The sequence below is a fragment of the Pongo abelii genome, chromosome 2 (genome assembly GCF_028885655.2).
Source record: "Pongo abelii isolate AG06213 chromosome 2, NHGRI_mPonAbe1-v2.0_pri, whole genome shotgun sequence".
In the NCBI taxonomy this organism is placed as follows: Eukaryota; Metazoa; Chordata; class Mammalia; order Primates; family Hominidae; genus Pongo; species Pongo abelii.
The window spans coordinates 135,403,750-135,419,876 of NC_085928.1; the positions used below are offsets into that span (position 1 = coordinate 135,403,750).

The 16,127-nt window shown below is 34.0% G+C and overlaps 1 protein-coding gene across 11 annotated transcripts in view; it reads right to left on the reverse strand.

Annotated features, from left to right (window-relative positions):
- Positions 1-16,127, reverse strand: part of KCNH8 (potassium voltage-gated channel subfamily H member 8) — a 395,129-nt gene that overhangs the window by 186,567 nt on the left and 192,435 nt on the right. For 10 of the 11 annotated variants that reach the window (XM_054552527.2, XM_054552526.2, XM_054552530.2 and 7 more), the window contains one exon: positions 2,863-2,990. In XM_054552527.2, coding sequence (XP_054408502.2) covers positions 2,863-2,990 — 128 coding nt within the window. Of the gene's footprint in view, positions 1-2,862; positions 2,991-16,127 lie in introns of those variants that run through there. The other variant, XM_054552532.2, reaches the window with a different exon arrangement.

Genomic DNA, 16,127 nt, shown 5'->3' on the forward strand with positions numbered 1-16,127 from the left:
AAAGACATGTTATTTATAACTGTCAAACATGGAGTTTGCCTAGTCTAAACGTTAAGTTTATCTTATTTATTAATCTTCAAGCATATTTCTTTAGTACCAATGGTGTTTTAGATGTTTAACCTCTAACCTATGAGTTATTGAAACATACTAGTTAACTCCAGTGCCTAATTAAGGTAATTGTTTCCTAAACTATTTTTGCAATAGTGCCTTTGAAACTATCATCTGAATGCGCAAGAGAATGTGAAAATGTTTCTACAGTCACTTCAGTGAGTGATCTAAACCCAGTGTATGCCTTTGATGATCACCACTGTCCCCGACAGAAAAATGCATTTGTAGCACTCTCCTTTCAAGTTTCCAAGGCTCTAGTGTGATCTTTAATATTTCTTTGTGTCGAAAACATTTGCATCATATCATTCTCATTTGATTGACAGAATAACAAATCAAGGAAGGCAGAATTTGAAAACACCTTTTTCAAGGTATACCAGGCAAAGTTAGAGCCAGACTAAAATATGTTGCATCCTGATTCCCAAACCTGCTAATGACCTGATGAGTTCATTTGACTATGGCTGAAGCATATATTCCTGTTCACAGAACTGAATCTGAGAAGCAGCAAGGTAAGAGTCAGAAGCACAGTGGCTTTGAATTAGAAGATTAAAGGTTTGCTTCTAATAAGTTGGTTTTTTTTTCCATCATTAAAATGGGACTAATGAAAATCAGACCTAGTACTGGCTTGCTGTAAAAATCAAATAATACGATGTAAGTAAAAGGAACTTGTAAATAGCAAAGGGCTATAAAATGTTAAGAATTATTTTTTGTGTGTGCAAATGTTATTACAGCCAGAATTTCCAGAAAATTTATTGTTTATTCAATAAACTATACAAGTCATTTCCTCTTCTCCCTTCTGCCTTCCTTCTATCTGCCATTTAACCATTCTACTCTGTTATCCTTGAAAGGAGATGGTGAACAGGTGAACAGGGCAAGTCCTGATTCCATACTTTGCTTCAGGAATAAGATATTACCTGTAGTATTAGAGTCACTGTGCTGTTAGGCATCTTAAATTACTATGTATTATTTTAACGCTCTACTCTGATGTTTCTATTTCTTAAATAAATGGCAATTAAGCAAATTAGCTAAGTAGTGGGAGTTATAGTTTTTTTGAAATCAGATTTTTAAGTACTGCTTTGTACTTTGTTGAATCTAAAGGGAAAAATAGCATGCCCAGCAAATGCATTTTAAAGCTCACTAATACTTGCTATGTTTAAGTTCTCCACTAAAAGCTAGATAGTGTCAGCTTTCAGCCTTACAGAATCTGTGGATAATATTTGTTTAGGTGCTTTGCTGGTTGATTTGCATGGAATCAAGCCCAGATGCGGTTACCTTTGTTTCTTCCTATAACTTGCTTATGTCACTAAGGCTGACTTGGTAACTGAAAGGGGATGTAAATAGGCACCAGTGGAAGGATCCATAGATCAAGTGGTGTGCACTGTTTCAAGCCTCTCCCTGGATTCCCAGGAAATCAATATAACACTAAGGCACAGTTATCCCTAGAGAAACTTTATATTGAATTAGGACCAAAAAAAATAATCAAAGCGTGACCCTCCACAGTGGTACATGGCAGACCAGCACGGACATGGTTGATGGTCCTTGGAGGACAAATGATTCAAAACATCTTGTTTTGGCTTCCAGAAAGTTGCACTGAAATAGAGCCAGGCTTGCAGCACTTTCATGTCAGATCTCGCTCTTCGCCCTGGGTTCATACATCTTTCTTTGTTCACTACAATCAGAGAAATGAATACTTTGTATGTCTGATGAATGGTCCTGTTTTATCAAAGCATGTGTATGTCGGATTAGGTAGTCCTTGAGCTTGCTATGTTAAAAATGAAATGCCAAAGGATCCCCCCTCTGTCCTTAACTCCCAGAACTTCTGGATCTTAAATCGATTCCAGAATAGATCTGGTTGTTTCATGTGACTTTTTCTTGTCATTGGCAAGTTAGATGCTGGTATTTAATCTGCCACCTATGGTCACACAACCCCCCATACATGTTCTGATGATTCCATATGACAAATTAATGACATTAACATGATTTTAAAACTTTGAGTATCTACAACTAAATAGACATTGTTCTAGGTTTCTCAGTGAAGTCTCTTAGTGCTAAGAACCAATTACAAAATTCAGTGTGAAATCCTGGAAGATATATGTCATGTAAAATGGGAAATAATCACCTTATACAGGCATAGTTATTTGTTGTGGCTTTGACAGATAAGACACCATATTTCAGAAAGCAACTCTATTGTAATTTACTAAAAGTGTGACTTTCCAAAATTGTTTAATGTATGGTATGCAATTGTTAATCCAGTGTTTTACTGTGAAATTTTCAACTGTGTTTTATATAAAATGTAAGTTTTTTCATGGAGTAATGACTTTGATTTGGTCATGTTCCTCCTGGATAAAAGCATTTGTAGAACTAGATAACATGCAAAGCAGATGGAACTAAAATTAAATTTGAGAAATTTTAACCAATAAACTATGAATGTGTAATATGACTTGCTGCATCATTTTTGTTTCATAAAATGTAACCAGTGTGTCCCCATTTGCAGTGTCCCTAGTACCATATTGTACTTCACTGCAATAATATTCTAATCTCTATGCTGTGATAACACTATGATTAAGCACTTTTATTATAGAAATGCCTCATGACTGCTGACCTTTTCCAGTTTGTTCTTTATAGAAAAGCACAAACCAAAGTGGAAAAAAAATCTAGGCAAGCCAATAAATGGGTAATTGAGGCCTTTCTTTAGCGAGTCAAACATTGCCACCAGGGGAAACACTAGCATTCATCCTGTACACACATACCACCTACGTTATTTATTTTCAGTTTGTTCTTTTCTCTTCTTTGCAGGTGCCCAGAGATGTGATAAAGGACTGCTCGACTCCGTCTCCGGGCTGAGTCAAAGTGGGTCCCTGCTCTTGATCTTCCTTTGACTTTGTCTGGGGGAAAATAAAACTCATTAGACACACATGCATGCATCATTTCACCTCAAGAATGTCATTTTGACAGTTCCCTTTCAAGAGCATATTGTACATGTTTTCCAATACCTAAAATAATCTGCTGGATCCTAATGACATTTAATTTAATTTTAGTCCTTTATGATTTATATATTTTTATCATCATATTGACTGCATTAATTTTTAAAAATTAAAGTAAAATATACATGAACATAGAAGAACTTTCAAATAGTTCAGGAAATCATTAATGGGTATTACTCCTTTCTTCCTGCTATTCCACACTGAAATCCCTAATTCTACTCTCAACATTTAAAAACATTCTTTCCAGAAAAATTTCTAATATGCACCCTATATCCACATTTATAATTATTTTTTCTCTGCATAAATGTAAGTTTACAGTGAAAACTGTTTACTTACTACTTTTTTCACATTAAAATACTTGTAAATCGTTCCATATTTGCATATTATAGTTCTCTCCTATTTTTTAAATGGCTAATAGCATACTATGTTAAGATTATAACTAACCTTATTAATTTTACTATTTCACTATCATGAAGATTCAGATTTATCTAAGATTTTTTGTCAAAATCTGTGTGGCCAATCCTGCAAAGAAAACTCTTAAATGCATACAGCTTTGAGTTTATTCAGTAAATAAATTACTGGCAGTGGTATGTACATTTTAAATTTTGGTATACATATTCCAAATTTCATTCTAGCAATTTACAGTACCAGCAAGTGAATAGATGTGCCTGCTTCACCACACACATACCAAAACTATAAACTATCAAATGAATATTGGCCAATATTTGGATAGTTGAAAAATGCCATATTAATTTATATTATAAAAATCATGAGTATGGATGAGCATGCTTTAAATATTTATTGTTCATTTGTATTGATATTTCTGGTCTATTCATTTTTGTCAATTTTAGAATCAAAGTAGTGTTTTTAAATTTATTTGCAATAGCTCTTTGTATACGAGAGTAATGGCCATTTTCTCATCATATGTGCCACCAAAAATGTTCCCAATTTGTTGCTTGACTTTGGAATTTGTTTATGCAGTTTACAAATTTTAAAGTATCTGTTGTCATGTTAGAGTATGTAGTTAGTCAGACATGAACAGTGCAGGAGAGGACCACCTCCCCAGAAATGTCAAGCAAACATTAGTTGATGGTCTGGTGGTTGCTAAACCGTCTCTCTGAAATGATAATTGGCCACAGCCAGCGCTAGCGAAAGATAGTCTCCTGATAGATAGAAAACACCTGAGCTGGTGATCTTACGCATTGAAAGAGTGGGCTCAAGCATGCACACTAAGAGGCAAAATGGTATTGTTTAACCGGTATATAACCTTCCTCTGGGAATGCACTACTGGTAAGGGAAAGCACCTCAAGTGAACGTGTGCACAGCTTCAGTAAACACACTGTGCATACAGCCCCTCCCTAGTGCTGGCAGGCCACTGTGCATGTGGACAGCCCACCTCAAGAGAAGAATCAAGAAAAGAGAACTGGAAACCCTAGAACCATGCCAATGTGTAAAACCCCAAGTCAAGGGCTGAACAGGGAACTTGGATCTCTCAAGTCACGTGCTTGGCCCACTTCCAAGTGTACATTGCTTCCTTTCATTCCTGCTCTAAAACATTTTAATAAACTCTCAATCTTAAAACTTGCCTTGGTCTTTCCCTCTGCCTTAAACCTACTTCTGCCCCTTGGCTGAATTCTTTCCTCCAAGAAGGCAAGCATTGAATTTGCTGCAGACCTGTATGGATTTGCCACTGGTTTTAGTCAGACTTATCCTTCTACTTCTGGTGTCTAGACATTATGCCCTGCATAGCCAAACTGTTGTCACACAAAAATATATGCAAGTTTCTTCCAATATAATTTGCCCTTACTTTAAAAAGTTTTAACATTTAAATTTTTAATCCAATTGCACTATATTTTAGTAAAAAAAAGTAAGGATCTAGCTATATTATTTTCTTTCTAAAGGGCTACTGTTCAAGAAAAATAAAGTGGTTATGTTACATTAAGAAATATTTAGTCATTATTTGATCAAATGGTCAGCATACAATTTCATCCTAAATAAATTGAATCTATGTCACAATTATTGCAAAATATAAAAACATTAAAATCTGTTTATTCAAGCTTCATCATAAAATCTCTCTACTGTTATAAAAGCTCTTTGATATCTCTCCTTCATAAAAATAATTTGGTTTAGTTGCTATGTCATGGAAGCCATATGACTGTTGTTGATGCCTACTGTGTGCCAGGCTCTGTTCTAGATCTTCCAAATTTATTATTAAAATTGATCCTCATAAATATCCTATGAAATAAGTATTATTATTCTCCATTTACAGATGAGAAAACTGAAGGTCTAATAACACATTAGATGGTCACACATCTAGTAACAGGAGTAGAGTCATTATGTGAAGTCAGATTGGTCTCAAGTCCCTCTTCTTTCCACACACAGAACCAAGTCTCTTAGTGACTTCAATCAGTGTTCGGGACTGCTGCTTTTTATCGACTTTCACATAGAGTAACAGGTATTATAATTCCTGCCCATCTGAGACTTCACTCCAAGTCTTTCACGGACTTTAATTACCCCACCTCCAAAATTCCCACACCACTCTGGGATGCTTTAATGACCAGCAAATGGGGTGTTTAATTCACCGCAAAAGTCTAATCGAATGTTACTTTTAAAAAAAAAAAGCATTCACCTTTTGCTACATACTTGAAAGAATACTGAAAATAAAATTTGCTACATTACTATAGACTTGAATCACTAAAAGTAGATTTTAAAACACCCAGAATAATATCAAAAAGGACACTTTTTAAAAACTTGTGGCTGAACAAGGCGCATTTCATTGTTACTGCAAAAAGTTAAGATCATATCTTCGTGTGTTAAATTTTTTGACCTACATAGAATCTTTGTAAATTACATTTGAAAATGTAATTATTACTCCAGCAAGGAGTAATTTTAAATATATTTAAACTTGAAAACAGCCAGAGTTTTCAGACAATCTCTACAGAAATTTGGTAGGTATGGCCAACAGGCTGCTTATACAATATCAATTGGCTTCAAAATGTCAAGTGGAATTACAATGCTAACTACAAAATGAACCAGATTAGATATTTACAACAGTCAATAAGCCAATTCCCCTCTCAGTGAGACATCTAATTAATAACAGATTTTCCAAATCAAATGATTGCAATTTTATCATCTTAGAAAAGGTCCCCTCAAAGGGAAGTGTCAAAGAATAATCTGTGTTAGTCTTGACTCTAAATGGAAGAAAAAAAGTTTTCTGTGAAACTATTTAGTCACAATTGAACCCTCATGCAAGATTGGGTTGAAAATCATTCTACTTTACTGTAATATTCATGACAGCAATATTTCTAATCTGCATATCTACACAAACCACAAACACATCAGTATGTACATATATACATAACATATGGGTGTCTGTGTATGTATAACTAGAAATAAGCCAAGTGTCCACAAATAAAACAATGCATACAGGCATAGTAATGACCTAGAATATCATAATTCCATTAAACTGAACTTACGTAGGAAATAAATGGGAAATGAATGAAACAGTGTCTTCCTGTTAACACAGAAATATCTCAAAAACATAATATTGAGTACAAAAGCAAAAAATGAAAGATCACAGAAAACATGGCAACATTTTAACAATATTCACAGACATGTAAAACTAAATAACATATTGTTTAGAGAAATGTACAACTGCTGTAAAACTGTATGTAATCACATGACTACAACCAGCTGCACAAGAGGCTAGAAAATAGAATCTCCAGTTGACCACCGTGTCTTACTAAATGGTATTAGTACAGTTGTATTTCTTAAACTGGATTGGGGGTATATAATGATTTGTAATAATATTTTATACTTCATATATATTTTTAATGTAAAATTGTTTCACCACAAAAAGGACAATAATCAAGTGACATCAAACCATTTCACAGTGAAACCTGATAACATTATACAGAGTGGTAGTGGTAGTGGTGGTGGTGGTAGGGAACAAACTGCTTGAGATGGATGACCCAGGGCTAAAATCTGAAGAATCAATAGTTGTTAATCAGATAGGGTCAGAGGAGCAAAGACAAGGTGTGAGGATCTCAGGCAGAAAGGAGTTCAGCATCTTTGAAGAACTGAAGAAAGTCCATAAGAGTTAGTATATGGTGAAAGGAAGGGAGGTAAAAAGGGAAACTAGAAGGTAGGCAGAAGTCAGACAGCTCATCCAGCACCTTTGAAGCCACACTAGAATTTTTGCTCTTGACTATAAGTGCAGTGATAAAAGTATTAGGAAACAAACAAATAAAAAAGCCTAAATTATTTTTTTAAAGCCTAAAATATATATTTGTAGCAACTTGAATAAGAAGATAACTCCCTCTTTCTCCTCTCTCTCCCACTCCTCTCTCTCTCTCTCTCTCTCTCTGCATGTATGTGTGTGTGTATTTTTTTTTCTGTCTCCCTCACCCTCTTCTTGTTTCCTACAACAGAGCAGAGATTAGCAAGCTACAGTGCTGGAGCACATGAAGCAACAGCAAGATTTTAAACTTGCAAATGACATGAGAACATTTGAGTTTTCAAAAGAACAAACTGACTTGTAATGTGTGATTTTATTAGAAAGAGACAACAGAAGTTGATAGGAGATTACTCAAGAGCCTGTTTTAGTAATCAGTAAAAACATGGTAGGCTTAGACTAAAGTGGTAGCTAGCAGTAGACGTGGAGCAAAGCTGGCACATTTGAAATACATACAGAGATAAAAGTTGCCTGGCTTTGTCACTTAGTTGATTATGAAATTATCTAGTAAGAGTGTTCAGAGTAAAAGGAGAAAATCTAGGCCCTCCCTTTTTCTTTCAGTGATGAAAAGGTGAAGATTTCAATTGCCATCTGGTCAATGAAGGTAAATGAGTAAAATACAAGAGGAGGAGGTAGTGGTCAGTAAGCAGGATAATTTAATAAGCCATTTTAGTTACTAAGCAACACTGAGAGATGAATATTTCCAGGAAAAAAATTAAAGTTATGATTAGACTCCACTAAGTTAGGACTTCTGAACAAAACATCATGTATTAGCAATATTCCCTTAACCTCCATCATGTTCTAGGCATTATGCCAGGAACTTTGTCTTGGTTCTTTTTTAATCCTCACTTTGTTAGGCATCAGTTTTTCCATTAACTGAAAGGGAAAAAAAGCATAAAACAAACCTAAAGATCATCAAAATTGTGTACTTGTCCAAATTCACACAGTAAGTGGGAGGGCTGATATTTGAATTCTCAATGAACTTGCTTGAAATCACATGTTCTTTCCAACTCAACATAGTAAATAATAGATCATTGAGCTGTGAGCCAGTCTGATTTTTTTACTTATCTGTGTTATCATGTTGGGTCAAAATGGATCTCTCCTAGGCAGGAATTATTTTCTCTGCTAGACAAGGTCTTCTATTATTCTGCTCTCTTTCTTGCACTAAAAAGGACATACGCTGAAATATACTCTCTCTCCAGTTGTCATTTTAGGCTTTATTTCCTTTCCACCTTCTCTCATATACCTTTTACATTGTAAACTACTTTTATAACACGCTTTTTTAAAAAATAGAGCACTTGTTCCCATTTAAATATCAATGCAGAAACTTCTAGTTCAAGATGCAAAGGAAAAGTTCTTTTTAAAAAATTACAATAAAATTGTGAATTTTTGTGTTCTAAATTATATAGCATTAAAAAACGTTAAAAACACAGGAAATCTGAAAATCCAAAATCACAGTGAAATAACTTCATCTGTCTCAGAAATTGATAGCTGCGGTGGCAAAAAATAAATAAAATTATAGGGAATGTTAATACATTGATTTACATGTTATTAATGTTAATACATTAATAATGTTAATGTTAATAATGATCTATAATTAATTAATGAGTATGGTATCTACCAAAGAAGGAATTTCTCTTCATATGCTCATGGAACATTCATTAACAGTTGATTTTGTTCTGCAAAGACAATTTCAAAAATATTCCAAAAAATAGAAGTCATGTGTATGAAAACAATTCTCCATATAATGGCTCAAACTCTATTTTGATTTATTAAATTTTTGTATAATTTTTTATATTAAGAGAAATTAGTAAGTAAATTTGTAGACTTTTGGAAATAAAAGACTGTTTTTAAAAAGAAATAATTAATAGGCATATTTGATATCCAAACTCAATGGATGTAATCAGATGAATGAGAGAAAAATTTATACTTAAAATGTATCTATTACAAAATATATCATATAAAAATATCTAATACATGAAATAAACTATATATTTAAAATGTTAAATATGTAGAACTATAAGATACCAAATAAATATAATAATTTAATAGGAAAACAACAAATAAGAGTAAACTAGGTTATAGAAACAAAAAAATAAATGAAGCAGAAAACATTTTTTTTAAAAGGTGGCCAATTAAATGGAAAGAAGATAAGAGAATTAAACTTTTGGCAACTATATTCAAGGAAAAGAAATAAGACCAACACAAATAATATTCAGAATGAAAACAAGATCATGAATTTGGCAGATTTTAAAAATTATAAAATTATTTTGTAGAAAATTATATTTTCATAGTTTTTTTAGATTTAATGAATACTTTGAGGGCAAGAGTCAATTACCAAAATAGTTCCAAAAAGTAGTAAAAATTTTGAATAGACCGGTAATGTGGAAAGAAGCAGAGAAAGAGCCCATCTCATGTCACTTACCACCCCTCTCTGATGCCTATTTCAGAGGGTGTTAAAGTCAAGGTTATCAAGCTTTAAAGGAACAAATAATTATTTTAACAACTTCAGAGAATAAAAGAGCCAAAAAATTTCTGAATACATCTACAACTCTGGAAAACTTGGTACCAAACTAGATGTGTATAATAATAATAATAAAAAAAATACATATACCACTTTCACTTATAGATGCAAAAATCCTAAATAAAACATTAGTAAACTGAATATAGAAGTACAGTAAAAGAAAAATAAATCAATCTCATGTAGCATTTATGCTAAGGGTGGTTCCCTTTTAGGGAATCAATATAATTCAGCAGATCTGTAAATAAAAAAAAAACACATGACCATCTCAGTAAATACCAAATTTTACATATAACTCAGTAAACATTTGTGTTTTTTAAAAAGATCTTTATAATAAACAAGCAATAGAAGGACTCTGCTTTAAAAATATTCAACAGTAACCAAGGGAACAGCCTTATTTAGTGGGGTGGCAGTTTTTATAACTTATAAAAAGGCTAAAATCTAACAATTACATATATTTTAAAGAGAGAGAATAAAGGTAATTTAAACTCATTATGGAAAATTGGGAAATACAGAAAAATATAAAAGAAAGAATGCCTGATTGGCTTCAATGTCAAGAATTTCATGCATTTCCTTCCAAATTTTTATTGCATTTATTTTTTATAAGCTCAGCTACAATTAAATAGTATACACACATTTCTTCCTTGAATATGAAAAATAATACATGTGCATTTTACTAAATTTAGAAGTGAAAAACAGTGTAAAGCAGGAAATGAATCTCTTTCATAATACCATCTTCCAGTAATAATTTAACGTTTTGGTGAATTTATTTTTTGGCTTTGTTCTAGGCTTTCTTTTTTTTTTTTTTTTTAACATCACTGACCTCATATAAACTAATCTTAAACATAATTAACACAGGAATAATTATAGATCCTAGATATAAAGAGGATTTAAGGGGAAAATATCTGCCAGTGAACTTGAGACTGGACTTTTAGTTTTGTTCAATTAAAAAAAAGCCTGTGACTCAGTTCATTCAATACCAATTTTGAATATATACATCATATATATATATGTAATCATTATTAAAAGGTTTGAAATGCAAATGGCCACAAATTAAGCCCTGCTTTGTTTTGTTTTTTAAAGATGAGGTTTAGCTGTATGGCCCAGGCTGGAGTCCAGTGGCTATTCACAGGTGCAATCATCGCAAGCTATAGCCTTGACCTCCTGAAGCTTTGCTTTTGTGATGGGAAATAAAAAGACAGGTTCTGCTTGCTGAGTTGTAGCGCATGTTACGCTACACTGGCCAGATGCCTGCTCAGGTCTAAAAGCCTGGAGTCTACAGCTGCTGGGAGTGTACCTGTCCAGAACCATCACCTGTTAGGCCTCAGTCCACTTATGAATTTCCCTCAGGTGAAGTGAGTGACTCTTCCCAGAACATCCTGCATTCAATGACGGTCCATACGGGACTGTAATGAGGGGCCTCTGCCCAATTCGAGACAACTCTGCAGAGCACCCAGTTTTAGCTGCTGGTGAACTTGGAGTCAGCAAATATCTTATAACTGCATTGCAGCCCAGTTTGTCCCTCGGCCCACTCTTCTTCCTTTTATTCCTTTATATAAACTTTTATCCCAAAAGTGCTGCTAAAAAAAATTTCCTGTATGAACTGTGGGGGAAAAAAGTGTGCCCCAGAAAAACTAGTTGCTGATACACAAAAATGACTACAAGTGAAAGAGGAATCATGTAGGGAACTGATGAAGGGTGTTGTTTACACTGTGAACTGAAGAATCCTTCTGGATTAATATATAACTGGTCCAAATTTGTTAAGGAAAGACACAAATTTATATCTTCCACATTCTTAAATTTACAATTTTGAATCGTTTCTGTTGGCTGGAATACATTGTCATTTTTTAAAGTATGTGGATTGTGTATTTTATCATTTTCCACGTATTGAACTGTACAACAGTCTATTGTGAATTTTGTTACTATGAGAGTGTTATAAAAACCTGCTAATCTCTAGGTCTAACAAGAGCAATAGCATACTGCCAGGGTCAGGGCAGGGGAAGCACTCCAAACCTGTGTAGGCAACAGGGGAAATGTTGTCTGCAGAAATTTAAAAACAATAATAAATCCAACTACATTTGGTCAGCTTTGTATTCTTACCATGTGTTTGCAATTCTAAACAAAAAATCTTTTATTGATTTAGGTTCAAAACAATTGCAACCACTCATCTGACAAATGACTTAGATGTAGAATATATAAAGAACTCTGAATACTCAACAATAAGAAAACCAAACAATCCAATTAGAAAATAAGCAAAAGACATTTCACTAGAGGATATAAGAATAGCAAATAACCACATTAAAAGATGTTTAAAACTACTAACCATTAGGGGCATGCAAATTGAGACTACAATGAGATATCAATAGACACCATATGAGATTTCAATACATAATAGCTAAAATAAAAAATAGTTACAGTATCAAATTCTGGTGAAGATGTGCAGAAACTGGATCACTCACACATTGCTGGTGGAAATGTGAAGTAAAACAGTCACTCTATGCCAGGCTCAATGGCTCACGCTTGTAATCCCAGCACTTTGGGAGGCCAAGGTGGTCGGATCACTTGAGGTCAGGAGTTCAAGACCAGCCTGTTCAACATGATGAAACCCCGTCTCTACTGAAAATACAAAAATTAGCTGGGTGTGGTGGCATGCACCTGTAATCCCAGCTACTTAGGAGGCTGAGGCATGAGAATTGCTTGAACCTGGGGGGCAGAAGTTGCAGTGAGCCGAGATCGTGCCACTGTCTCAGCCTAGGGGACAGAGAGAGACTCTGTCTCAAAACAAAAGAAAAAAAATAAAAAGAAAAACAGTCAATCTAAACATTAGGTTGGGAATTTCTTGAAGAAAAAAGCCTTAAACATATACTTAACATACAAGTGAGCAACTGCATTGTTGGGCAATTATCCCAGAGAAATGAAAGCATGTCCTCATGAAGCCCTGTGCACAATTGTTAAGTAAACTGGTCTATCTATACCATGAAATACAATTCAGACTTAAAAAAGAATAAACAATGAATGTAGGCAGCAACTTGAATTGATCTCCAAGGCATTATGTCCAGTGCAAAAAGCTAATCTCAAGAGGTTACACATTGCATTATTCCATTATAGCATTCTCTAAATGTTGTAGATGGAGAACAGACTAGCAGTAGTAGGGTTAGGGATGGTAGAGGGTGATGGGGTTGGTATGACTGTAAAAGGGTAGCAAGAGGGAAATTTTTGTAGTGATAGAATTTTTAACAAAAGCAAAGCAATGTTTATTGCTGGGCTGGAGGACTGTATGTGAACCTGAAACTGCCCAATATAAGGAAGTAGGCCTGAAATCTTGAGTCAGTTTAGTTCACACATGTGAAGTGTATGTGAAAAAAAAAAAACAAACCTAATGTAATGCAAAAATAAGTGATATACACATCCTTAAAGTACTAATACTTGAAAAAATTTCTCCTACCAAATATTCTGATATTGGCCATTTTGAGTATGAATCTTCACAAGTAAAACAGTTCAGAGTCTGGGTATTTCATTGTATTTGACTTAGAGTTAGTTTCATCATGATAGAAGACTCACCGTGGTACACAAATATAGTTAGATAGAATAAATAGGAGCTAGTATTTGATAGCACAACAGAGTGATTACAATCAATAGTAATTTATTGTACATTTTACAATAACTAAAAGGGTACAATTAGAATGTCTGTAACATAAAGAAATGATAAATGCTTGAGGGGATGGATACTCCATTTACCCTGATATGACTATTACGCATTGTACGCCTGTACCAAAATATCTTATGTATCCCATAAATACCTACGTCTATGATGTACCCATAAAAATTAAAAATAATTGGCCGGGCACGGTGGCTCATGCCTGTAATCCCAGCAGTTTGGGAGGCTGAGGCTGGCAGATCATGAGGCCAAGAGATCGAGATCATCCTGGCCAAGATGGTGAAACCTCGTCTCTACTAAAAATACAAAAAATTAGCCAGGCGTGGTGACACGCATCTGTAGGCCCAGCTACTCTGCAGGCTGAGGCAGGAGAATCACTGGAACCTGGGAAGGTGGAGGTTGCAGTGAGCCGAGATTGTGCCATTGCACTCCAGCCTGGCGACAGAGCAAGACTCCATCTCAAAAAAATAATAATAAAAATAAATAAATAAATAAAAATAATTAAAGAAAGAAGTCCATCTCAAAATCTAAATCTTCTCAAAGTCAACATGTAGCTACTGTTACCAACATCAGAAAGCCAGAAACTTAGATTATAAGAAAAAATCTCAAAAAAACTTCCCCCTAGTATTAGAAAATGATACAAAGTATGAATTTTGATTTTTAAAAAACTTTATTTATACTACCTTGTAAGAAACAGTCTACCTACAGTGAACTGATTATCACTTGGTATCATTGGTTGGAGATTTATGTCCTTCTGGGAAGACGGCAGATACTACAATTTTGAATCTTACTTCTTCAGTAGAGGATATGACATTTTAAGAAAAAATTGAGAAAACGTCTGGTGGAATTCAGCTTTGAAAGGTAGTTCAAAAAACTAGGCACATTGCCTATAGGTGATCCTCTAAAGTTAAATTATGAAGAAATAAGAGTTTTCCTCCTTACAAAAATATTGTAACATTTGCCTAGGAAGTTCTGACTATGGGAAGACCCTCCTATGTTTGTACTATATGATACCAAAACAAAACCAAAAATCACCCTATTAGTGGTTAAGAATAAAAGGAATGTTTTGGTTTTCCTACTCCTTGCATTAACTTCCTGATAGTATTTCCCAAATCTTATGTTGTAATGTTCCCAAATGGCACAATTTCAGGATAACTTGATGCTCCCAATATTAAAATATTTAATTATTTTTATATTGAATATAAAATTTTATATTGAATTATTTTATATTGAATTAAAATAACTTCAATTCAACTTAAATGTCAAAAATAAATACGACCCCCACAACAGTTTCACAATAGGTGTTAGAAATTCATTGTCTTCTTATAAACCAATCAGTTACAAGGAAGATGCTGTGAGACACCAAGCTCATATAAACAATTTCTGACTTCATCGAGATCATATATGGTTGGAAAAATAGATGTAATTGAGGATATGGTGGTACATATGAGCACTAAATGGAAGTATTTGTGGAATATAAGGAAGACGTTTACAAGGGAGAATAAGAACAATAAAAAAATCAATAGAGAAACTGGCCTCTGGTCTGAGCCTAGAAAACATACTTTTGGCCAAGCTTATGGAAGAAAGAGAATTCTAGACTGAGAACGCTTAAACAAAAATATGTTAGAATACTTTATCATTTGAGAAAAATATTACATACATTATGCGTGGTGGTGTGTAATGGATGCTGTGGGAGACAAAATTGAGAGTAAACTTTCAGTAAAATTTATTAGAGATCTTGCATAATAGGCTAAAGAATTTAATCCTTTTTTTTTTTTACTTTTAGAAAAAAGCTTTATTAAACACTCAAGAGCATACTTCTCAAAATCACAGAAGAGTTTCCAAATAAAAGTGTTAGAAGGAAAAAAAAAAGCTAAAAGCCAATCAGAAACAGTTCGGGTGTGCAGAGGACTGGACAGGGGACAGGGACTGCACATGGGAAGGAGCCACTTTTATATTCCGTAATTTGATCTTGTTATGCCAGAATGCATGCTTTTTTTTCCTCCAAATGAGGAATTCATTTCAAATCAGAATTTCTTTTATTCTCCTGGAATTGAAATGCTTGGCGCTATCTCTAACATCAACCATGGGATTTTTGAAGTTATCCCAAATTTGCAATGCAAAGCACTTTTATGTATCTTCCAGTTGTAGGTCAGAATAGCAAAAGTGAATGCTAAGACCAAAGTTTTTACCCTCCTAAAGAAAGACATTCCCTTCTAGAGAGCAAATCTATCATAAAATGTCAAAACTAGAAGAGAATAAAATGACAGGAAAAAAAACTAGAAAAATATCCTAAAATATCAAATGTAGTCATTTCTAAATATAAGCCATAATTATAGCTTTACCTATTGTCTTATTGTTCCTATGCTGCTTCTAGAATGTTACATCAACTATACTTAGCTTTACTCTCCCAAAATCTTGGTGATGAAGCTTTCTGGGTGTGCTTTCCAAGCAAAGATAAGGTTATAGTAACATCAAAGATTAGGTGAGGTTTATAGAAAGATATATATCCAGGCTTACCAAAATATTTAGTCAAGAATATAGTATGTGATCGGCTTTCAAAGCATTTACAAGTGCTGCAAGTTAGTGAAACAGCTGTCTCCATAAACAGAGGAAATGTGGGGA